This window comes from Hyla sarda, chromosome 2 (genome assembly GCF_029499605.1).
Source record: "Hyla sarda isolate aHylSar1 chromosome 2, aHylSar1.hap1, whole genome shotgun sequence".
Taxonomy (NCBI): domain Eukaryota; kingdom Metazoa; phylum Chordata; class Amphibia; order Anura; family Hylidae; genus Hyla; species Hyla sarda.
This window is the reverse complement of record NC_079190.1, coordinates 345,759,243-345,784,176: the sequence shown is the minus strand read 5'-3', so window position 1 is coordinate 345,784,176 and position 24,934 is coordinate 345,759,243. Positions and strand designations below refer to the sequence as shown.

General features: G+C 40.9%; 1 protein-coding gene across 1 annotated transcript in view; it reads right to left on the bottom strand.

The window, feature by feature from the left end:
- The window catches only part of NME7 (NME/NM23 family member 7), a 185,791-nt gene that overhangs the window by 10,074 nt on the left and 150,783 nt on the right, over positions 1 to 24,934 (bottom strand). Inside the window, exon 11 of the mRNA XM_056558201.1 lies at positions 1,370 to 1,477. Coding sequence (XP_056414176.1) covers positions 1,370 to 1,477 — 108 coding nt within the window. The remainder of the gene's footprint in view (positions 1 to 1,369; positions 1,478 to 24,934) is intronic.

Here is a 24,934-nt window from a genome sequence, read left to right as displayed (position 1 = left end):
GAAACTTCGTACACATCACTAATATGTCAACTAAAATTTGATGCATCAGATGCATCTGATCGTGTTTCTCTCAGGGTGCATAGATTGCCCGGGACTTTTAAACATCCTGCTTACTGTCCGGCAGGCAGGTGCTGAGAATAGTTAATTTTCCTCTCCCACAAGGATGCATTTAGGTAGGAAAAATGGTTTTATAATAGTTTTATAATATAGACAGTAAAATGGAAAATTAGAAGAAAAAAAAACTACCAAAAATCTTAAAAAAATAGGTTTAACACAAAAACTTAATTTAAAGGGGTTATCCTCCAGTGGTGTCTATGGTGCCCTGCTCCGGTCCCGGCTACCATCCTCTTCCGCTCCAGAAATCTTGAAGTTAGGGCATAGAGTGTCACACTGCCCCTCAACCAATTACTGGTGAGGTGGAACATCGCAGCGGCCAGTGATTGGCTGAGGGGCGGTGTGACACTCTGGGCCCGGGCTTCACGATTTCTGGAGCGGAAGAGGAGAGCAGCTGGGATCAGGCCACTGAAGGGCACCGCTAGAGGTAAGTAAAAGTTTGTTTTTTAGTAGACTTTTAAGTTGAGAAAGTTTTGAAAAATCCCCCTCCCGCTGTATACCACTTCAAATCTGTCATTTTCTGATGACACATTCCCTTTAAAAGTTCTTCCCAGTTGGTAAGTCTGCAGTTGGATCATTCAAATGCATTCAGTAACACACCTTTGCTCAAGCATGTAATCTGGCTGATTCTTGCGAGAACTGGAATTGTATGTTCAAGAGGTGCATATAACTTCACGAATGCTGAGAATACAAGTCAAGCCTTGTAATATGTAAATAAGTCAAGAGCAATGTTTTCAGAAGATGGATGTGATTATGCGATAAAGAAATATAAGTCTGCCAATACTTACTCTACCACCACACTGGTATATACTAGTTACAGGTACTTACCATTGTCAGATAAGGAGCCTGGCCCCCACCTTTTCACTGCAGCCCCGGCCTGTTACATGACACTGCCCTCAGCCTATCACCGGCGGAGGTGGCAATATGCTGATCGTAGTGTGACGATCCGTGGACATGGAAGCAGGAAGAAGACCGGGACCAGAGGACCAAAGAGCTATTTCTACGCAAGTGGGAAGTGGCGGAAGGTGAGTTAAAGTTAGTTTTTTTTACTTTTTGCAGCCCGGGCACAATGGGATCATTAAAAAAACACTACAGTACTCCTTTAACTAAGCCAACAAGCGTGCATAGTACAAACTTCATTAAATTTGAAATTTATCTTTATAGTATAAGGAAATTGAGTCCCCAACAAATAAAATGTTTTATATAACAAGTGTCTAGGAATGCTGATATAAAGCATCAGAATACTAAATCTTACCTCTAGCATGGCATCTTCTGGAAGGTCAGTACAATGAACTGCATTTTTCACTTTATTTTGTCCAAACTGAGCACGGAGTGTCCTAGGTCGTAGATGACGTGCTATTTCCTAAAATAAAATAAAAATGCATCTAATGGTAAAACAATCACAGAACAATATCCAAGGTTATTTAAAAAAATAAAAATAAAAAGTATATTTGAGGCATAGTTTAATGCTTGAAAACATGTTGTAAGGGCAAAGGGCTGAACATTTTCCAGTAGGCCAAACTTAAAGGGGTACTCCGCTGCTCAGCGTTTGGAACAAGCTGCTCCGAACGCTGGAGCTGGGAGCTTATGACGTCATAGCCCCGCTCCTCACGACATCATGATTGGGCAGGGCTATGACGCCACGAGCTCCCGGCGCAGGCTCCAGCGTTCAGAACAGTTTGTTCCAAACGCTGAGCAGTGGAGTACCACTTTAACTAGAGAATCTTCAGATGAGCCAGATTTATAACTCTGCCTGTCTAAGTTTGCACTGTCTGAGAGTTATAGCTTTAGTAAATTACCCCCAATGTATAAGTTTAAGGCTAGGTTCACACTACGGAATTTACGACTGCAATTCCGCTTTGAAATTGCAGGCAGAAGTTCTGCTTGCTAAAATGCACAATCCTAGCAAATGGGTTTTTCATTCACAAATTCACACTTTGGAATTTTGGAAGCGGAATTTGTGAACGGAAAATCCGCTTTAAAATATCCACTTGAAGAATGGCGTTGCTCATTCTTCAGGCAGATATTCTAGCAGAACACATTGCAGTTTATTGGGGGACTGCAATGTCCGCGCGGTCCGCTGGCCACACTCTGAATCTCTGGGCGGATAATTTCTGTCTAATCCACTGCACGCTTACAGTAGAGGATGGTGTACAGACGATAAAGTCTACATCACAACCAGCCATAGTTGTTTTTTTTGCCAAAAAGAGTAGAGTACATAGAGTACAGAGTAGCGCCATCGCAGAAACTCTCATCATAGTCAATGGGGTCTGTTGGTGTTTGGTGTGCATATCTGACAACACATCCACAGTGGTAAATCTGCACTATTTTGGTGTGGACCTGCAGCTGTGAACTATTGAAAATATGTGGTAAGTGACAATAATCTAACAAAGTAAGACCTTGTGTTGTGCCTTAGGCCGGGTTCACAGGGCAGAATTTCTGCACTGAATTCTGCAGGAAAATTCTGCATAAATTTATAGCCAATTCACTTCAATGCAATTTTGGCCACAGAAATTCTGCAGCAGAAATTCTGCAGCAGAAATTCTGCAGCAGAAATTCTGCTGTGTGAATGGGACAGCGGAATCCCATTGAAAAGTATTGGCTAAAAATTCATGCAGAATTCAGTGCAGAAATTCTGCTGTGTGAATGCGACCTTAAAGGGGTAGTCCAGTAGTGAAAAACTTATCCCCTATCCTAAGGATAGGGGATAAGTTTCAGATCGTGGGGGGTCCGACCGCTGGGGCCCCCCTGTGATCTCTCTGTATGGGGGCCAGGCTCACTGGCCAGATAGCGGGTGTCAACCACCGCACGAAGTGGCGGCCGACACAACCCCTCAATAAAACTCTATGGCAGAGCCGGAGATTGCCAAAGGCATCGGTGGTCAACACGCCCCCTTCCCGTGGGCTGTCGGGGCCCCGCACAGAGAGATCGCAGGGGGGGGGGGGGGCAGCGGTCGGACCCCCTGCAATCTGAAACTTATCCCCTATCCTTAGGATAGGGGATACGTTTTTCACCACTGGACTACTCCTTTAAGCGTTAAAGCACATTTAAATAAACTTTTGACACTGGATATTGAGAAAGTATTTGCAATTATTTCAAAGACTGAATTACAATATTTCCTGCCCATGACACATGTATTGAAATATATTTTAGTTATGAAAGATGTGGCTAGTTTGCCCTCCTCAGTCATGTGTCTGCAGATACAGTATAAGCTAGTAAATGACAATGAATGAGCTGCATCATATGGGAACTGTACACATGACTGATTTACAATCTAGTAGTTATGTATGAGAGCAGTGCTTTGTATTGTACCCATTCTTGTAGACTGAAACTTCATATTAAGAGTCAGGATAACCAGCAATTTGATTTTTACTATTAAATATGAAATGGACATTTCTCTTTTGAGCTAGTGCAATAGAATTTGTATGGATATCTGAGCACTACAATCTTCATCATGTAGCGTTCATTGATTTTGATAATAATATTTACACATGCAATGTCAATACATACTTGCGACATGTTTAAAAGCAAAGAAGGTATGCAACCTACTGAAAATAATGTATTGCAGAATACAATATGTTTGCATTAAAATATGGTGGTATTTCCAAATTGTTTAGATCTTTTCCAGAGAGACAACTTACCTTTACAATAAGGCCTAGTGATATCACCTAAACTGGATATACATCGGCAGCACGCGCCCCTTAGCTACTAACATGACTAGTGGTCAATTGTCCAAACAAACATGACCTCAGGAGCCATATTACAGTGGGGCAAAAAAAAGTATTTAGTGAGCCCCCAATTGTGCAAGTTCTCCCACGTAAAAAGATGAGAGAAGAGAGGCCTGTAATTTTTATCATAGGTATACCTCAAATATGAGAGACATAATGAGAAAAAAAAATACATAAAATCACATTGTCTGATTTTTAAAGAATTTATATGCAAATTATGGTGAAAAATAAGTATTTGGTCCCTACAAACAAGCAAGATTTCTGGCTCTCACAGACCTGTAACTTCTTCTTTAAGAGTCTCCTCTGTCCTGTATTAGCTCCTCTACCTGTATTAATGGCACCTGTTTGAACTTGTTATCAGTATAAAAGACACCTGTCCACAACCTAAAACAGTCACACTCCAAACTCCACTATGGCCAAGACCAAAGAGCTGTCGAAGGACACCAGAAACAAAATTGTATACCTGCACCAGGCTGGGAAGACTGAATCTGTACGGTTATAGGCAAGTAGCTTGTTGTGAAGAAATCAACTGTGGGAGCAATTATTAGAAAATGGAAGACATACAAGACCACTGATAATCTCTCCCGATCTGGGACTCCACGCAAGATCTCACCCCGTGGTGTTAAAATGATCAGAAGAACGGTGAGCAAAAATCCCAGAACCACACGGGGGGACCTAGTGAATGACCTGCAGAGAGCTGGGACCAAAGTAACAAAGGGTACCATCAGTAACACACTACGCCACCAGGGACTCAAATCATGCAGTGCAAGACGTGTCTTCCTGCTTAAAGGACATCTGCAGCATTTTAACACCTATCCCCTATGTGCAGGATAATACGTGTTTGATCGCGGGGGGTCTGAACGGGGCCCCCACATTAGCGCTTAGTGAGAACGCTAATGTGCGTAGCATTGACCTAGAGGTCGACGGTTACGCCCCCTCCCCATACAGTTCTATGGGAGAGGAGGGGGGGGGGCACAAACGCTGCCTCCCTGCCTCTCCTATAGAACTACATGGAGGAGGCGTGTCGGCCGCGACGTCATGCTGTGGACGGCATGCCTCCTGCACTGGAGAGCAGCGGCAGAGTCGTGGCCCCGTGAAGGAGATTGCGGGGGTCCCAGTGGTCTGACCCCCCGCGATCAAACACTTATCCCCCCTGCGGATAGGGGAATAGTTGTTTTTGGCCATATATGGCCTTTAAGCCAGTACATGTCCGGGCCCGTCTGAAGTTTGCTAGAGAGCATTAGGATGATCCAGAAGAGTATTGGAAGAATGCCATATGGTCAGATGAAATGAAAGTAGAACTTTTTGTTAAAAACTCAACTTGTCGTGTTTGGAGGAGAAAGAATGCTGAGTTGCATCCGAAGAACACCATACCCACTGTGAAGCACGGGGGTGGAAACATCATGCTTTGGGGCTTTTTTTCTGCTAAGGAACCAGGACGACTGATCTGTGTAAAGGAAAGAATGAATGTGACCATGTATCGTGAAATTTTGAGTGAAAACCTCCTTCCATCAGCAAGGGCATTGAAGATGAAACGTGGCTGGGTCTTTCACCATGACAATGATCCCAAACACACCGCACGGGCAACGAAGGAGTGGCTTCGTAAGAAGCATTTCAAGGTCCTGGAGTGGCCTAGCCAGTCTCCAGATCTCAACCCCATAGAAAACCTTTGGTGAGAGTTTAAAGTCCGTGTTGCCCAGCCCCAAAACATCACTACTCTAGAGGAGATCTGCATGGAGGAATGGGCCAAAATACCAGCAACAGTGTGTGAAAACCTTGTGAAGACTTGCAGAAAATGTTTGACGTCTGTCATTGCCAACAAAAGGGTATATAACAAAGAATTGAAATGAACTTTTGTTATTGACCAAATACTTATTTTCCACCATAATTTGCAAATAAATTCTTAAAAAATTATACAATGTGATTTTACGTTTTTTTTCTTCTCATTATGTCTCTCATAGTTGAGGCTGACTAAATACTTTTTTGCCCCACTGTATTTCTTTATCACTTACACTTGGGAAAGTGATTAGTTGCATAAAGTCATTTAACTACTGTATTGTAAAAATGTTGGGACCAATTTTTATGAAATACTGAAAGCCTTATTTTTCAAGAGATATTTATCACGCTAAAAATAAATAGTTGAAATATTACAGACTTGATATAGGATATTGTTATGTGTTTTTCTATTATGCAACTTAAAGTCCCAAGCCCGCGCGATCTTTAACTCCAGCACGCAAAGACACAGGCCATGCTGGGCTGTACATTTGCCAAAGCAAAATTCCTTAGATGAGTATCATTCATGAAAAAAGGGCTTGTACACGTAACTTTTCTGTGGTACGGTTGCCTTGGCAACCGTACCGCCCAGCGTGGCCTGCTATGTCTCCCCACACTGGAGCTGAAAATGATGCAGGCCTAAAACTTGGGACTTGTGCTTTAGGCTGGGGGAGAGAACTGGGTATGTTAGATTTTAACTCCATGTTTCTTTTTTTCCTGGGGAAATAAGTTACCACCAGAAATGTCCAGCCTTCTGTCCTCTCCCTACCGATAACACATGCATTCTTGGCAAAACACATTTTGCATGTGTATGGGGGGGGGGGGAATCAGGAGAGACAGCTGTGAGTCAACAGATATCTTAAGAGTATGGCCAGTGCCGTTATATACATTTTGTGGTTAAAGAAATCAAGCCAGAGGATATGTTTGACATTTCCATTGGTATGATACACACAGCCAATTGGAGGAAACGCTTCATTGCCCAGGGAGGAGAACCATTTTTGTTTAACCTAATTGAAAACTGTATGTTAGACAACAATATTACTGTTGCCATTAGTTTTATGAACATATGGTGACCTTCACAAGAATAACTTTTTTAGCAGCACCATCAATGCACAGCAATAACAAAGAGAGTCATTGTTTATGCTCTCTTATTCATATCACAACACGTGACTCGTAACAGTAACTGGCCAGTGGAAAAAAGCCTTTAGGCCGCAATTCAAAAAAGGTTTTATTTCCTAAAGATTATAGACATGTTGCTCAGTAGACCATAGCAGCTCTCTTACAGTATCTGCTACAATGGCCTAAGGAAAAGAGGATGCTATTTACTATCGTGGTAGAGACGCTTATCTAAGATGACATAATAACCAGTGCCATTGCAACTGTATCCTTGATGTCTACTGATTTTTATATACATAGGGAGAAATACGTGTATAAGTATATAGCAAGTAATACACATTTACATGATCAATAAGGTTAAAAGAAAACTGTAAGCCTGCTCACCCACACTAAATCCAATACACCGGGTTATAGTGTGGGTGAACAGTTGTACATTATGATCAAACCCTAAAACACCTTTTTTTCAAACGAAATAATCCTTAAAAGGGTTGTCCAAGAATTAAAAAATAGAGATAATTTCTTTCAAAAACCGCTCCCTGTCTGTCTCCAGGTTGGGTGTGGTATTACAACTTGGCTCCATTCACTTCAATGGAACTGAGCTGCAGAACCACACCCAACCTGGAGACAGACAGGAAAAGGTTTTTGAAAGAAACTGTCTCTGTTTTAGGATTCCTGGATAACCCCTTGATAACTTGATAACCTGTCTTAGTACTGTAATCCATAGATTCCCTTAGTTACCTTGGTCACCCTTCTCTGCACCCTCTACAGTTCAGCCTTGTCCTTCTTGTATACAGGTGCAAAAAATTAGACATATTCTCTGTGTGGTCTGACTAGTGATTTATACAGAGACAAAACTATGTTCTTCTCATGAGCATCAATGCCTCTTTTAAAGCATCCCATACATTTATTAGCCTCCAGGCTGCACAGATTTAGAACCTCACATTAAACTTTATTTTCCATTTTTCTGCTCAAGCCTGCCTCCAGCCTTCCCAGATCCCTCTGTAATATTATGTTATCATCCTCTGTGGTGATCACCTTATCCAGTTTAGTGTCATCTGCAATCCTTGTACAAGGTCATTAAAAACATGAAAAGAAGTGGACCAATTCCTCATAAAGCCTGGCTGTGTTATAAGGTTATTTTCATTAAGATACTCAAGAATAGCATCTCTCAAAAAATACTGAAATATTTTACCCCCCAATAGTTGCTAAACTTACAGGCTTATAGTTTCCAGGTTCCCATTTAGACACCTTTTTTTAATACTGGCACCACATTTGCTAAGTACCAGTCCTGTGGAACAATCCCTGTCATTATAGAATCTTTAAATATAAGGAATAGGGGTCTGTCTAGCCTGGTACCAAATTCCTGCAGAACTCTGAGATGGAAGCTATCGGGGCCCGGACAGTTGTGTGTTTTTTTTTTTTTAAACAAATTTTATTGACTTTTCCATTAAACAAAACAGAAAGAAAATACAAAATACAACCAAACAGTAAAGTAACCGCAGGTCTCTGATTGCACACATAGCGGTCATTTCCATGATATCTGGTACTTCGATTACAGAGTATAGCACAGCTATATGAGAGTAATGTAATCTCTTGCCACTAAGACTGTATCTCCATAGTTATCAGTAGCATGCATGCTCTGTTCTGGCAGTAGTGCGTTCATTCAAAACACCCCAACTAGAAACATCATATAGGGAGTCTCAATGCTCCCAGTGTATCCCCCAAGGAGCCTAGGCTGTACCATTCCGTGGAGCTAAATGGTCGGACAATATCTGCTATCTCCGAACTTGTATAATGTGATACAATAAACGTTTCCCATTTGTGAAAGAATTTCCCTGTGTGTGTGTCTTTATGTCTTTTGGTATCTAATCTATCAATCCCACACAATAATTTGAGCTGTGAAATTACCATAGTTAGAGGAGGAGTTACGGATGTTAACCAGTTAGTGAAGATGCATCGCAGTGCCACTAGGAGGACAATGTGCACCAATCTAGGCAGTTTAGGAAGGGCGGGTCCTTCTCCCTCCGGGGGTCGAGCTTGATGGAAGAGTAACATACGAGGTGTGCAAGGTAGGTCTAAATCCCACTTATCCTTGATATATGCAATAATCATGTTCCAGTAATCCCTGGAGTATGAGCGATCCCAAATCCCATGCCATAGATTTGTTAGTGGCATAGAACATTTGGGACAGGCCGTTATCCTATCTGGGAAATGTACGGTTGGAAGTATATTGAACCCATAGATGGCTTTATGGACTAGTTTAAAGTAAGTCTCGCGCCAGCGTTCATTAATAATGCAGCTACGTATGATGCGCCATCCCTGTAGAATACAGGTAGAAATATCCTCCCCAGGTACCCAATTCGACCAGGAGGAGAAAATAGTATCTGGATCTATTTTCAGTAAGTGTCGTTTAAAAAGTGGATATATTTCCGAGATAGTTCCCTTTTGCGGGGCTGTGCCAATAAGAGAATCTAGGGCATGGTCCTGTGATTCAACAGTGATATTTCTCAAACGGTTTGTAAGGAATGACAGCATTTGGAACACCGGTAAGGCATGAGAAGGAGGGAGGTTAAAGTCCGATAAAATTGTTTGGGGAGAGTACCAGCACTTATTCTGCCGGTCTATCAATTGGCGGACTGATGTCAGGCCTCTAGATGTCCATAAGGACCCGATGTGTGATAGAATTACCGGGAGTTCTGGGTAGCTCTTTAGGGGTAGATGTTTGGACACCAAAAATGGTAGTTTAAAAATCTTTCTGACCTCCTTCCACGCCCCCACAGTGTCTCTCAACAGGGTAGAACTTTTCACCTGGCTAGGTAATTTGGAATAAGAGGTATGGAGGAGAACTACTAAGTCCCATTGCTTCGCCAGTTCCCCAGTTGTGTGTTTTAATGTTTTTAAGGCAGTGCCACATTACACTCCGATTATTTCTTAGGGGACCAACACTTTCAGTTTTGAGTTTCTTAATACTTATGTAGGTGAAGAGTAGGTGAAGAATGTTTTGAGAACAAAAGAATTATGGTAGCACACTGGTAGCGCTAAAATAGATGTAGAATATGAAACCTTTAAAACTGCATTGCTGCCAAAGAGAAAAAATTTAGGTTCTTAGCTCTACCATCCCACCACGGTAAGGTGACCTCATATGGGATGGACCCTACACTATAAATATGCCTCTCTCTGGGTTAGCACTAAGCCTACAGTTTCTGGTAATGTAAGATCAAGCTACTTCCTACATTAAATCTTCAAGTGGAATAGGCAGCGTGTACAACAAACATGGAGACAGCCACTGCCTCCACATATAATCTGAGTATTGTGTTTTTTTTTTGTTTTCGTATTTTTTTTTCATTAGCTGCCATATTAAAAGTGCTGCTGTTTCTAAGTGCACTGGAGAGATATTGCAGGAGACTGACTTGGAGTTTTCAACTGCAACTGTGTTTCTGCCGACCACTGTTTGAGAACAGGTAAGGAATTTGTTCAGGCGTTTGGTATTGTGTGTTTGCTAATGAGCCTAGCTCATTAAGGAGTTACATTTGTTGTTGGGGGAGGAGCTTGTGAGGCAGTGGCTGAATGACAGACAACAGAGGGTTGTAGTCAATGGAGTATATTCAGAGCAAGGTCTTGTTACCAGTGGGGTACCTCAGGGATCTGTACTGGGACCAATTTTGTTTAATATCTTTATTAGTGATTTAGCAAAAGGTCTCGATGGTAAGGTGTGTCTTTTTGCTGATGACATAAAGATATTTAACAGGGTTAATGTTCCTGGAGGGATACTAAAAATGGAAAAGGATTTAGGAAAACTAGAAGAATGGTCAGAACTCTGGCAACTGAAATTTAATGTGGATAAGTGCAAGATAATGCACCTGAGGCGTAAAAACCCTCAGGCAGAATATAGAATATGTGATACAGTCCTGACCTCAGTATCTGAGGAAAGGGATTTAGGAGTAATTATTTCAGAAGACTTAAAGGTAGGAAGACAATGTAATAAAGCAGCAGGAAACGCTAGCAGAATGCTTGGATGTATAGAGAGAGGTATAAGCAGTAGAAAGAGATCTCATGCCGCTGTACAGAACACTGGTGAGACCTCACTTGGTGTATAGTAAGCAGTACTGGAGACCGTATCTCCAGAAGGATATAGATACTCTAGAGAGAGTTCAGAGAAGAGCTACTAAACTAGTACATGGATTGCAGGATAAAACTTACCAGGAAAGGTTAACCCCTTAAGGACCCATGACGTACGCGTACGTCATGAGTCCACTCCCAATCTATAACGTGGGGCCACGGCAAACAGCTTACAAGACAGCTGGAGGATCCCTACCTGCCTCCTCGCTGTGCGATCGGCGAATGACTGCTCAGTGCCTGAGATCCAGGCATGAGCAGTCAAGCGGCAGAATCATCGATCAGTGGTTTCTTAAGAGAAACCACTGATCAATGAAAAAGATCAGTGTGTGCAGTGTTATAGGTCCCTATGGGAGCTATAACACTGCAAAAAAAAAAGTGAAAAATAAAAGTGAATAAAGATCATTCAACACCTCCCCTATTAAAAGTTTGAATCAGCCCCCTTTTCCCATAAAAAAAACAGTGTAAATAAAAATAAACATCTTGTACGACTAAGGCGAGAGAGCTCGCCGAAACGCGTCACTTGTGATCCACGTTTGGTGTTCGTGTGTTCTTATGCAATAAACGGCTTCCTTGCTTTGGACCTGCAGTGCTGGACTTTCCTTTTCCTACAAGTTTGCATTTGTACGTGGGTCCACACGTTTCCGCGCACTGAGACGAGGAGTGGTGAGCTGGACACTAGGAAAGTGTGTGTGTTCTAAAAATAAACATATGTGGTATCGCAGCATGCGGAAATGTCCAAATTATAAAAAATATATATAGTTAATTAAACCGCACGGTCAATGGCGTATGCGCAAAAAAATTCCAATAAGTCAATGCAAAAAATGGTACCGCTAAAAACTTCAGATCACAGTGCAAAAAATGAGCCCTCATACCGCCCCATACGCAGAAAAATAAAAAAGTTATAGGGGTCAGAATATGACAATGTTAAAACGTATACATTTTCCTGCATGTAGATATGATTTTTTCCAGAAGTACGACAAAATCAAACCTATATAAGTAGGGTATCATTTTAATCATATGGACCTACAGAATAAAGAAAAGGTGTAATTTTTACCGAAATATAAACTGTGTAGAAACGGAAGCCCCCAAAAGTTACAAAATGGCGTTTTTTTTTCCAATTTTGTCTCACAATGATTTTTTTTTCCTGTTTTGTCAGAGATTTTTGGGTAAAATGACTGAGGTCATTACAAAGTAGAATTGGTGGCGCAAAAAAGAAGCCATCATATGGATTTTTAGGTGCAAAATTGAAAGAGTTATGATTTTTTTTTAAAGGTAAGGAGGAAAAAACGAAAATGAAAAACCCGGGTCCTTAAGGGGTTAAAGGACCTTAACATGTATAGCTTGGAAGAAAAAAGAGACAGAGGGGATATGATAGAGACTTTTAAATACATAAAGGGAATCAACACAGTAAAGGAAGAGAGCATATTTAAAAGAAGAAAAACTGCCACAAGAGGACATAGTTTTAAATTAGAGGGGCAAAGGTTTAAAAAGTAATATCAGGAAGTATTACTTTAGAGAGAGTAGTGGATGCATGGAATAGCCTTCCTGAAGAAGTGGTAGCTGCAAATACAGTGAAGGAGTTTAAACATGCATGAGATAGACATAAGGCTATCCTATATATAAGATAGGGCCAGGGACTATTCATAGGATTCAGATTATTAAAATAAAGAGTTAAAAAAAAAAATTATTCAGATTATTGGACAGACTAGATGGGCCAAATGGTTCTTATCTGCCGACACATTCTATGTTTCTGTATGTAGCACAATAAAACAAAAAATTGTCAGCACATCACACACAACAATAAATGTCACAAATATACACGTGCATTACTTTTATTATTATTTACCAGGCACAACACTGTGCATGTAGTAGTGGCTGTGCATGGTATTGCAGGTCAGTCACATGAATAGGACAGAGAAGCAATACCAGGCTCTGCCACTCCAAAATTTGCAGACCTCTTAGCTAGTGGAAGTAGGGTAAGTTAAAGGGGTACTCCGGACCTAAGACATCTTATTCCCTATCCAAAGGATAGGGGATAAGATGTCTGATTGCAGGGGTCCCGTCGCTGGGGATCCCCGCAATCTCTCATGCAGCACCCACCTGTGTGAGCTCCACGCAGCACTGGAGGCTCAGAGTCTGAAGTGTTACGACTACGGGGCTGGAGTATTGTGACGACACGACTCTGCCCCATGTGACACCACGCCCCGCCCCCTCCATGCAAGTCTATGGGAGAGGGAGTGATGGCCTCCCATAGACTTGCATTGAGGGGCGGGGCATGACGTCACACAGGGGCAGAGGTGTGATGTCACGATACTCCCGCCCCGTGGTCGTAACGCTTCAGACTCGGAGCCTCCAGCACTGCCAGGAGATCACACAGGTGGGTGCTGCATGAGAGATTGCTGGGGTCCCCAGCGGCGGGACCCCTGCGATCAGACATCTTATCCTTTGGATAGGGGATAAGAGGTCTTAGGGCCGGAGTAGCATTACTAGCATTTTGAGATTTTTTACCATTCTTGAAGGGCCATACATTGTATAATCTCATTACTGACTGGTGGGCCTGTGTTTTCTTGTATAAGTGACGGAATTCAACAAACCTAGTGTACAACCACATGAAGAAAATGTCCAATAATGTTCTGACCTATGGAACAAATTTCACCTGCAATTTATCCCTTATATATTACTAGTCACTGTCAATAGCTGCACTGTTAACACTTTTCTAAGAGACGTCAATGACATTTCCATACTGAATGGCACTGTTTGTTATAGGGTTAGGCAGTCTATATTCTATACTAAATGTGAAAATGGTTAATCTTTATCATCTCGTGTAAGGACACTAAATTTTACATTTACTTACTGGAAAGCCGACAATAATGAAAGGTGGAGTCTCACTTTTACCAGCCCCTGTCTAGAACTAGGGGAGTGAGTAGATGCGTGAAGCTAAACAGGATTAGGCCATAAGTAGACCATAGACTTTAATGAGACCAAAGATAAGACTCACTGACCAAACCCAGATGACAAAGCCATGTTTTCAAATAACTTCTTTTTGTAGACATCCCTGGGTTTTTCCTACATCCCCGAGCCACTTTGTTTAGCAATCTCTTTAAAGTATTTATGATTCAGTTATTTTATTATTCACCAAAATATTTCTTTTAGCAGAAAGTGTTCCAAGTCATGGCATATTTCTACTTTATCTTTATTAAGTAGTCATGTAGGAGGGCCTATTCAGCGACTGGAAGCAGTTATCTGGCAGCCATTCATACACAGATAGCTGTCAGTCTCTGACTAGGACCTCCTGCAGAACTACTTAGCCCAGAACGATTATAAGCACTTAGACCAGAATGAGCAGAGATGTACATGAATAAATAATAACATTTATCCTGGAACTTTTCCTACAAACCTTTGTATCAATCTGCTCAGTTCCTCAAAACCATGTTGCCTGGAGACTGACCAGCATTTTCAATGTGACAGGTTCCCTTTATAGGGGTACTCCACTGTCCAGCGTTTGGAACATTTGGTTCCGAACGCAGGGGTCGGCCACGCCCCCTCAATACAAGTCTATGGGAAGTTTATGTGAATCTGTAGTAAACATTTCGAAATGCTGGTAGGATTGGGGGCACACCCGTGAGCTAGCTCTACTATAACATTAGTGACAGCTCCATTACAGATAACTATATCAGGGCTGACTAGATGTCAGAAAATATTCCCACATATTGACACAAATGTGATAGTATATCCTTGTATACAGGTCACTAGTGGAGTAAGATGATCATGTGACTGGGAACTCAGGTAAACAGGTAAAACTGATACACTTCATAGAATAAGAGAAGGCAGATAACAGGAGCAGAATGACAATGAGCAGGTTAACTCTATGCATCTGGATTCTGACATCCAACTAATAAATATTAATGGACTTTCACTAGCAAATTGCCTTATGAAGATGTACAGAGGATATACAGAGAAGCCATCCTCCCTCATATATATTTCAACACATTTCCGATTTTGTTTTCTTTTTATATCCCCTCCTCTGGAAGGCTACAGTTCTTCTGCATACCGCTGCTAATTGACATTTCAGAGACTGTATCAAGCTGCACCTTAATAAGCAACATATACTTTCTAGTTAATAAATCATTCACTATGCAGGTCATTATGGGCAGTTGTTTTCTTTTATCTTATATATCTGTCCGAGTAAGTTCTTAGAAACCCATTAAATGACATGATTATCTAGCACGTATTCAAGCCTCTGTATTTCAGTATGATTTTCAGAGTTTTATTAGTTTGGAAACACCTAAGGAACCTGTGGGAATACTCAAAAAAGAAAGAAATCTTCTAACAAATGTCCCAAGTCTCCTCTGTCAGTGCTCTCTGACCATGATTAATACAAATGACATTTTGTTAATACTCCTGTGGTCACCTGTCAGTGACATGTCTTTCAGGGTTGTCAGATGGTGGAGGTCTCATGTTTGCCCATATGACACGATGTCCATCACAGTGGTGATTGGCTGTTGGAGTCTTGTGATTTGATGTCTCAGGATTGTTGTATCATCAGGTATTTGTGATTTGACGTCTCAGGGATGTCTTATCACCAGATATAGATAAAAAACTTAAAGCAGGTACCGGTGGCATGGGAATGGCACAGAATTACTATGATAAGTATATTTTATTTTTTAGGTTTATTTTTTGGTTTTGGCCATCAAAACTTGCTTAAATATGTTTAATTGTCTGCATTATACAAACAAACTGGATATAGAAGGAACTTGGAGAATTTGTACTTTTCTGGCATCATTGGCCTAGGATATGAATAGACATAAACCCCCCCCCCCCCCCCCCTCCCCAAAATTGTGTGTACAAGTATGGCCTGCTCTTCACCAACTCCCCTACTACCTGCATTAGTGATTTTTCTCTTGTTGCTCTCTTAGCTACCCCAGATACCTACCCAGAGGGGTAGGTGGTACTATGCCCCAGATGGCATACATGGCAGTCATTATGATTGTTTGACATTATTTCCCCTTATATAATATCACCTCTTTTTCTGCCTACCATATGTATATTCCTTTGCTTAGCTTCCCTTTTGGGAATGTTTTCCCTTTGCTATGTTTTTTTTTTCTTTTACATTTTCTTTATTATGGCGATTCACATATTCTTTTCATGCCAGTTGTATGTACTCTTCTGCTAGTATCCTGTCTTCTGTACCAATATATTTAAAGTGACAGTTTTTCAATTGTGTGTGATTTTATGGATGTTTCTATTACTTCTAGGTAAACTAATAAATTATTTGTACCATTTCTCTTATCAGTGACTGGTGCTTATGTTTGGTGATTTCTGCCCTAGATAACCAGACTATTTCCTTACATCCATAGTTTTAAGCGTGCCTGAAAAAACATCTTTTTAGACAGGCCATCAACATTTTCTAACTGGTCTCCCTTTACACCCCCCCCCCCCCTCTTAATTTAACAACAGTATCCCTGCAGTCAAATGTATGTCGCATCTGCACATACAATGGCTTGGTGACTGTAGTACTATAAAAGTTATATATATATATATATATATATATATATATATATATATAGTCATTGCCGTAAATGTTGGCACCCCTGAATTTTTTTACATGTTTTGCTATACAAATGTTTATTCCCTTTGGGCTGGACAAAATTATTGGCACCCTTAACTTAATATTTGGTTGCACACGCTTTGGAAAAATTAACTGAAATCAGTCGCTTCCTATAACCATCAATAAGCTTCTTACACCTCTCAGCCGGAATGTTGGACCACTCTTCCTTTGCAAACTGCTCCAGGTCTCTCTTATTCGAAGGGCACCTTTTTCCAAAAGCAATTTTAAGGTCTCTCCACAGATGTTCAAGGGGATTTAGATCTGGACTCATTACTGGCCACTTCAGAACTCTCAAGCGCTTTGTTGCCATCCATTTCTGGGTGCTTTTTGACGTATGTTTGGGGTCATTGTCCTGCTGGAAGACCCAAGATCTCGGACGCAAACCCAGCTTTCTGACACTGGGCTGTACAGTGCGACCCAAAATCCATTGGTAATCCTCAGATTTCATGATGCCTTGCACACATTCAAGGCACCCAGTGCCAGAGGCAGCAAAACAACCCCAAAACATCATTGAACCTCCACCATATTTCACTGTAGGTACTGTGTTCTTTTCTTTGTAGGCCTCATTCCATTTTCGGTAAACAGTAGAATGATGTGCTTTACCAAAAAGCTCTATCTTGGTCTCATCTGTCCACAAGACATTTTCCCAGAAGGATTTTGGCTTACTCAAGTTCATTTTGGCAAAATGAAGTCTTGCTTTTTAATGTCTCTGTGTCAGCAGTGGGGTCCTTCTGGGTCTCCTGCCATAGCGTTTCATTTCATTTAAATGTCGATGTATAGTTTTCACTGACACTGATGCTCCCTGAGCCTGCAGGACGGCTTGAATATCTTTGGAACTTGTTTGGGGCTGCTTATCCACCATCCGGACTATCCTGCGTTGACACCTTTCATCAATTTTTCTTTTCCGTCCACGTCCAGGGGAATTAGCTATAGTGCCATGGGTTGCAAACTTCTTGATAATGTTGCGCACTGTGGACAAAGGCAAATCTAGATCTCTGGAGATGGACTTGTAACCTTGAGATTGTTTATATTTTTCCACAATTTTGGTTCTCAAATCCTCCGACAGTTCTCTTCTCCTCTTTCTGTTGTCCATGCTTAGTGTGGCACACACAGACACACACTGCAAAGACTAAGTGAACTTCTCTCCTTTTTATCTGCTTTCAGGTGTGATTTTTATATTGCCCGCACCTGTTACTTGCCCCAGGTGAGTTTAAAGGAGCATCACATGCTTACAACAATCTTATTTTTCCACAATTTTGAAAGGGTGCCAATAATTTTGTCCAACCCATTTTTGGAGTTTCCTTTGTTTTTTCTCCCTTTTTTGGTTTAGCTCCAATGCACACAAAGGGAATAAACATGTGTATAGCAAAACATGTGTTACTGCAATCCTTTTCTGTGAGAAATACTTTATTTTCTTGAAAAATTTTAGGGGTGCCAACATTTACGGCCATGAATGTACTTATATACAGTATATATATATATATATATATATATATATATATATATATATGTAAAAGGGATAAATAGTCTCCTTGTGGAGACACCATTTGTAGTGTGTGGAGCTTCAATTGCAATTAGAACGCCACTAGGCATTCTGCTGCTGCATTGTGTGTATATATATCTATGCATATATACACATACATATATTGTGTTGGGATTTTGGATAGTCTGTTACTCTGCATATTTGGTTCTGTCTGTATTGTGCTGTACAGTATGTTGAGCCTGTAAAGAAAAAATATTATTGGTGGTGTCCTATGAAAATGCCATAATTTTTTTTTTTTTTTGAAAGCCAAGGTACGTGCTCTCAAATCACCCAAGTGCAAGTAAAAAGTGCAAGTGTTCACACAAAAAAACATGCACGAGGATGCGGTCTATCGCAAGCCCTTCTCCGAAAGGAGAGAGGCCCCCCAACAAACCAAACCCTTCGCCTCCGGGCCAAAAAGCGCCTGCAAGGTTCCAGGTACGATGTCCCCTTTCGCCGAAGCTACTCAGGGACCGAAAGTGTTCCCGGCAAACAACTAGGCGTTAACCAGATTGTCACCAAGGAACCAGTAAAACCGGTTTGGCATCCTGCCGAAACAGGATGCCACGGGGTATAGCAGGGAGGTGAGGAACCTAATGGCCACACACACCTCCCCTAGACCAGCAGGAGGGACACCCAGAAGGGCTACCGCACCCTACCAAATCCTAGTGAACAAACGAACACAAAAAGTGGACACAGTGACAAAAAATAAATAAATAAATAAGTGGATGTGCGCAGTGTGTAATACTGCCCGGACATCCGACCGGATCTATAAAAATTCCCCGATCCTAGCCGGAAGGCCGGGATGAAAATGCCATAATATTACAGTAGAAAGTGAAAATGCCATAATATTACAGTAGAAAGTTCCTGCTAAACAGTGCAGGGTAAAAAAGAGCAACACAGCATATATAAAAGAGCAACTCAGACACTTCTTAACTAAATGTGGCAAGTCTTAAGTGAAGATGTGCACAGAGAGATCGCATAAGAGTACATGCCACAGCACCTTTTTATGCTAATAAACGCTTCAATAAGAGAAAAAAAGGACATGCCTTATAGAAACCTGATCTACTGGATTATGTTCTCAGCATAAACCTCCGCACCAGGCTGCATGACTAACAATGCTCAAGGATAGCCGCAGGGAAACGAAAATGCTGGAACCTTTCTGCACACTTTATACTGCTACTCCAAACAGTCTAATACTGTTTAGGGCAAGAAAAAGAATGAAAGATACAGGAATGATCTAACAGTAGAGCAGAAAAGACAAGCTTCATCACATCAATACTTACTGATAATTCTGATAAAAGAATGTAACATATGGAAATGAATACAGAGCGTTTAGGAAAAATGTACTGCAATGCTTTTAGGTTATGTATTTTGCTGCATAAATATTTTGACAAACAGTGGTTTAGTCCAAGTCCGTGTCAATAGCATGCAGGGCTGTCAACTCCAACACTCCCTAAAACTGAAGTCATCAGAAACAGTCTATAGGATACGAATTCTAAACCGCTCATTTTTATCCTTTTATTCACCTGCACTTCCTTACTGCGAACAGGACATGCTGATGCGTAGAGGGGACTACATAATGGAGAGGACTACTGAGCTCAGAAATATACTGTAATGGAGAGGACAATTGAACTCAGAAATATAATGGAGATGACTACTGAGCTCAGAAATATAATGGAGAGGACTACTGAGCTCAGAAATATAATGGAGAGGACTACTGAACTCAGAAATATAATGGAGAGGACTATTGAGCTCAGAAATATAATGGAGAGGACTATTGAGCTCAGAAATATAATGGAGAGGACTACTGAGCTCAGAAAGGTAATGGAGAGGACTACTGAGCTCAGAAATATAATGGAGAGGACTACTGAGCTCAGAAATATAATGGAGAGGACTACTGAGCTCAGAAATATAATGGAGAGGACTACTGAGCTCAGAAATATAATGGAGAGGACTACTGAGCTCAGAAATATAATGGAGAGGACTACTGAGCTCATATATATAATGGAGAGGACTACTGAGCTCAGAAATATAATGGAGATGACTACTGAGCTCAGAAATATAATGGAGAGGACTACTGAGCTCAGAAATATAATGGAGAGGACTACTGAGCTCAGAAATATAATGGAGAGGACTATTGAGCTAAGGAATATAATAAAGAGGACTACTGAGCTCATATATATATATATATATATATATATAATGGAGAGGACTACTGAGCTCAGAATTATAATGGAGAGGACTACTGAGCTCAGAAATATAATGGAGAGGACTACTGAACTCAGAAATATAATGGAGAGGACTATTGAGCTAAGGAATATAATAAAGAGGACTACTGAGCTCATATATATATATATATATATAATGGAGAGGACTACTGAGCTCAGAATTATAATGGAGAGGACTACTGAACTCAGAAATATAATGGAGAGGACTATTGAGCTAAGGAATATAATAAAGAGGACTACTGAGCTCAGAAATATAATGGAGAGGACTACTGAGCTCAGAAATATAATGGAGATGACTACTGAGCTCAGAAATATAATGGAGAGGACTACTGAGCTCAGAAATATAATGGAGAGGACTACTGAGCTCAGAAATATAATGGAGAGGACTACTGAACTCAGAAATATAATGGAGAGGACTATTGAGCTAAGGAATATAATAAAGAGGACTACTGAGCTCAGAAATATAATGGAGAGGACTATTGAGCTAAGAAATATAATGGAGAGGACTACTGAGCTCAGAATTATAATGGAGAGGACTACTGAACTCAGAAATATAATGGAGAGGACTATTGAGCTAAGGAATATAATAAAGAGGACTACTGAGCTCAGAAATATAATGGAGAGGACTATTGAGCTAAGAAATATAATGGAGAGGACTACTGAGCTCAGAAAGGTAATGGAGAGGACTACTGAGCTCAGAAATATAATGGAGAGGACTACTGAACTCAGAAATATAATGGAGAGGACTACTGAGCTCAGAAATATAATGGAGAGGACTACTGAGCTCAGAAATATAATGGAGAGGACTACTGAGCTCAGAAATATAATGGAGATGACTACTGAGCTCAGAAATATAATGGAGAGGACTACTGAGCTCAGAAATATAATGGAGATGACTACTGAGCTCAGAAATATAATGGAGAGGACTACTGAACTCAGAAATATAATGGAGAGGACTACTGAGCTCAGAAATATAATGGAGAGGACTACTGAGCTCAGAAATATAATGGAGAGGACTACTGAACTCAGAAATATAATGGAGAGGACTATTGAGCTAAGGAATATAATGGAGAGGACTACTGAGCTCAGAAATATAATGGAGATGACTACTGAGCTCAGAAATATAATGGAGAGGACTACTGAGCTCAGAAATATAATGGAGATGACTACTGAGCTCAGAAATATAATGGAGAGGACTACTGAACTCAGAAATATAATGGAGATGACTACTGAGCTCAGAAATATAATGGAGAGGACTACTGAGCTCAGAAATATAATGGAGAGGACTACTGAACTCAGAAATATAATGGAGAGGACTATTGAGCTAAGGAATATAATAAAGAGGACTACTGAGCTCATATATATAGGCTTGAAAAAGATGGCGGGATGCCGTCGAAACGTCGCATCTGATATGGGTCAATAAATCCCGATTTTTGCACTTTACTACTGGGTGTGCTGCTATATTTTCTGCATCTTATATATATATATATATATATATAATGGAGAGGACTACTGAACTCAGAAATATAATGGAGAGGACTATTGAGCTAAGGAATATAATAAAGAGGACTACTGAGCTCAGAAATATAATGGAGAGGACTATTGAGCTAAGAAATATAATTAAGAGGACTATTGAGCTAAGAAATATAATTAAGAGGACTACTGAGCTCATATATATAATGGAGAGGACTACTGAGCTCAGAAATATAATGGAGAGGACTACTGAGATAATATATATAATGGAGATGACTACTGAGCTCAGAAATATACTGTAATGGAGAGGACAATTGAACTCAGAAATATAATGGAGAGGACTACTGAGCTAAGAAATATAATGGAGAGGACTATTGAGCTCAAAAAAATATAGTGGAGAGGACTACTGAGCTCAGAAATTTAATGGAGAGGACTACTTAGCTAAGAAATATAATAGGACTACTGAGCTCAAGAAATATAATGGAGAGGACTATTGAACTCAAAAATATAATGGAAAGGACAACGGAGCTCAGAAATATCATGGAAAGGACTACTGAGCTCATATATATAATGCAGAGGACTACTGAGCTCAGAAATATAATGAAGAGGACTACTGAGCTCATATATATAATGGAGAGGACTACTGAGCTCAGAAATATAATGAAGAGGACTACTGAGCTCATATATATAATGGAGAGGACTACTGAGCTCAGAAATATAATGAAGAGGACTATTGAGCTCAGAAATATAATGGAATGGACTGAGCTTATATATATATATATATATATATATATATATATATATATATATATTGGAGAGGACTACTGAGCTCATATATATATATATATATATATATATATATATATATATATATATATATATATATATAAATAATGTAGAGGACTACTGAGCTCAGAAATATAATAGGACTACTGAGCTCAAAAATATAATAGGACTACTGAGCTAAGAAATATAATAGGACTACTGAGCTCAGAAATATAATAGGACTACTGAGCTAAGAAATATAATAGGACTACTGAGCTAAGAAATATAATAGGACTACTGAGCTAAGAAATATAATAGGACTACTGAGGTAAGAAATATAATGGAGAGGACTATTGAACTCAAAAATATAATGGAAAGGACTACGGAGCTCAGAAATATCATGGAAAGGACTACTGAGCTTATATATATATATATATATATATATATATATATATATATATATAAAATGGAGAGGACTACTGAGCTCAGAAATATAATAGAGAGGACTACTGACATCATATATATAATGGAGAGGACTACTGAGCTCATATATATAATGGTATGGACTACTGAGCTCAAAAATATAATAGGACTACTGAGCTCAGAAATATAATAGGACTACTGAGCTCAGAAATATAATAGGACTACTGAGCTAATAAATATAATAGGACTACTGAGCTAATAAATATAATAGGACAACTGAGCTCAGAAATATAATAGGACTACTGAGCTCAGAAATATAATAGGACTACTGAGCTCAGAAATATAATAGGACTACTGAGCTAAAAAATATAATGGAAAGGACTACTGAGCTCAAAAATATAATGGAAAGGACTACTGAGCTAATAAATATAATAGGACTACTGAGCTAAGAAATATAATACTGAGCTAAGAAATATAATGGAGAGGACTACTGACCACAGAAATATAGTAGGAATACTGAGCTCATAAATATAATGAAGAAATATAATGGAGAGGACTACTGAGATCAGAAATATAATGGAGAGGACCATATCTTCTGAAATATTACCGGTACCATGAGCCACACTAGAGGCAGCAGGAGATTAGGGAGGTAAACAGGTGGCTCAGAAGCTGGTGTAGGAAGGAGGGGTTTGGGTTCATGGAGAACTGGGACGACTTCGCTGTCGGATACCGGCTCGCTGTCGGATACCATACGGACGGGCTGCACCTCAATGGGGAGGGTGCAGCTGTGCTTGGGGAGAAGAACGCTAGAAGGGTGGAGGAATGTTTAAATTATGAACTGGGGGGGGGGGGAGGGAACCTACAATATAGAGGGGAAAGATTGTAGATAGGGAGGGTGGACTTATTAATGTACCAGGGGGTGGAGCGGAGTGAGGGGTTAGAATAGTTAATAGGGATAGGCTTCATAGGAAGAAAAAACATACACGTTTGAATTGCAAGTCTGTCCAATAAAACAGAGGAACTGGAGTGGTTGATGACTGAGGAAAATTATGACATAGTGGGTATAACAGAGACTTTGTTGGACGATAGCTATGACTGTGCGGTCAACATACAGGGTTATAGTCTATTCAGGAAGGATCGGACAAAACGGAAAGGGGGAGGAGTTTATCTTTATGTGAAATTGAGTCTGAAGGCCGCACTGCGGGAGGATATATGGGAGGGAAACGATATTGTGGAGTCATTATGGGTAGAAATATATGGAGATAAAAATAAAAAAAATCTGATAGGGGTTTGCTATAAGCCACCAAACATAATGGAAGAGGCAGAAGATCAATTACTGAGGCAAATAGACAAGGCAGCAAATCAGAATGAGGTGATAATAATGGGGGACTTTACCGTATTTATCGGGGTATACCACGCACCGGCCTATAACACGCACCCTCATTTTACCAAGGATATTTGGGTAAAAAAAGTTTTTTACCCAAATATCCATGATAAAATGAGGGTGCGTGTGTGCGCGTGTATACCCCGATATACCCCCAGGAAAGGCAGGGGGAGAGAGGCCGTCGCTGCCCGCTTCTCTCCCCCTGCCTTTCCTGGGGTCTAGAGCGCTGCTGTCGGCCCTTTTCACCCCCTGGTTATCGGCGCCGCTGCCCGTTCTGTCCCCCTGACTATCGGTGCCGGCGCCGATAGCCAGGGGGAGAGAAGCGGCGCCGACAGCCAGGGGGAGAGAAGGGGCAGCGGCACCCATTGCCGGCGCCGCTGCCCCGTTGCCTCCCCCCATCCCCGGTGGCATAATTACCTGAGTCGGGTCCGCGCTGCTCCAGGCCTGAGTCGGGTCCACGCTGCTCGGGTCCGCGCTGCTCCGCTGCTCCAGGCCTCCGTCGTTGCTATGCGCTGAACGGCGCGGCGCATGACGTCAGAGCGCCGTGCATAGCAACGACGCTGGGGACCAGTGTCGTTGCTATGCACGGCGCGGCGCTCTGACATCATGCGCCGCGCCATTCAGCGCATAGCAACGACGGAGGCCTGGAGCAGCGGAGCAGCGCGGACCCGACTCAGG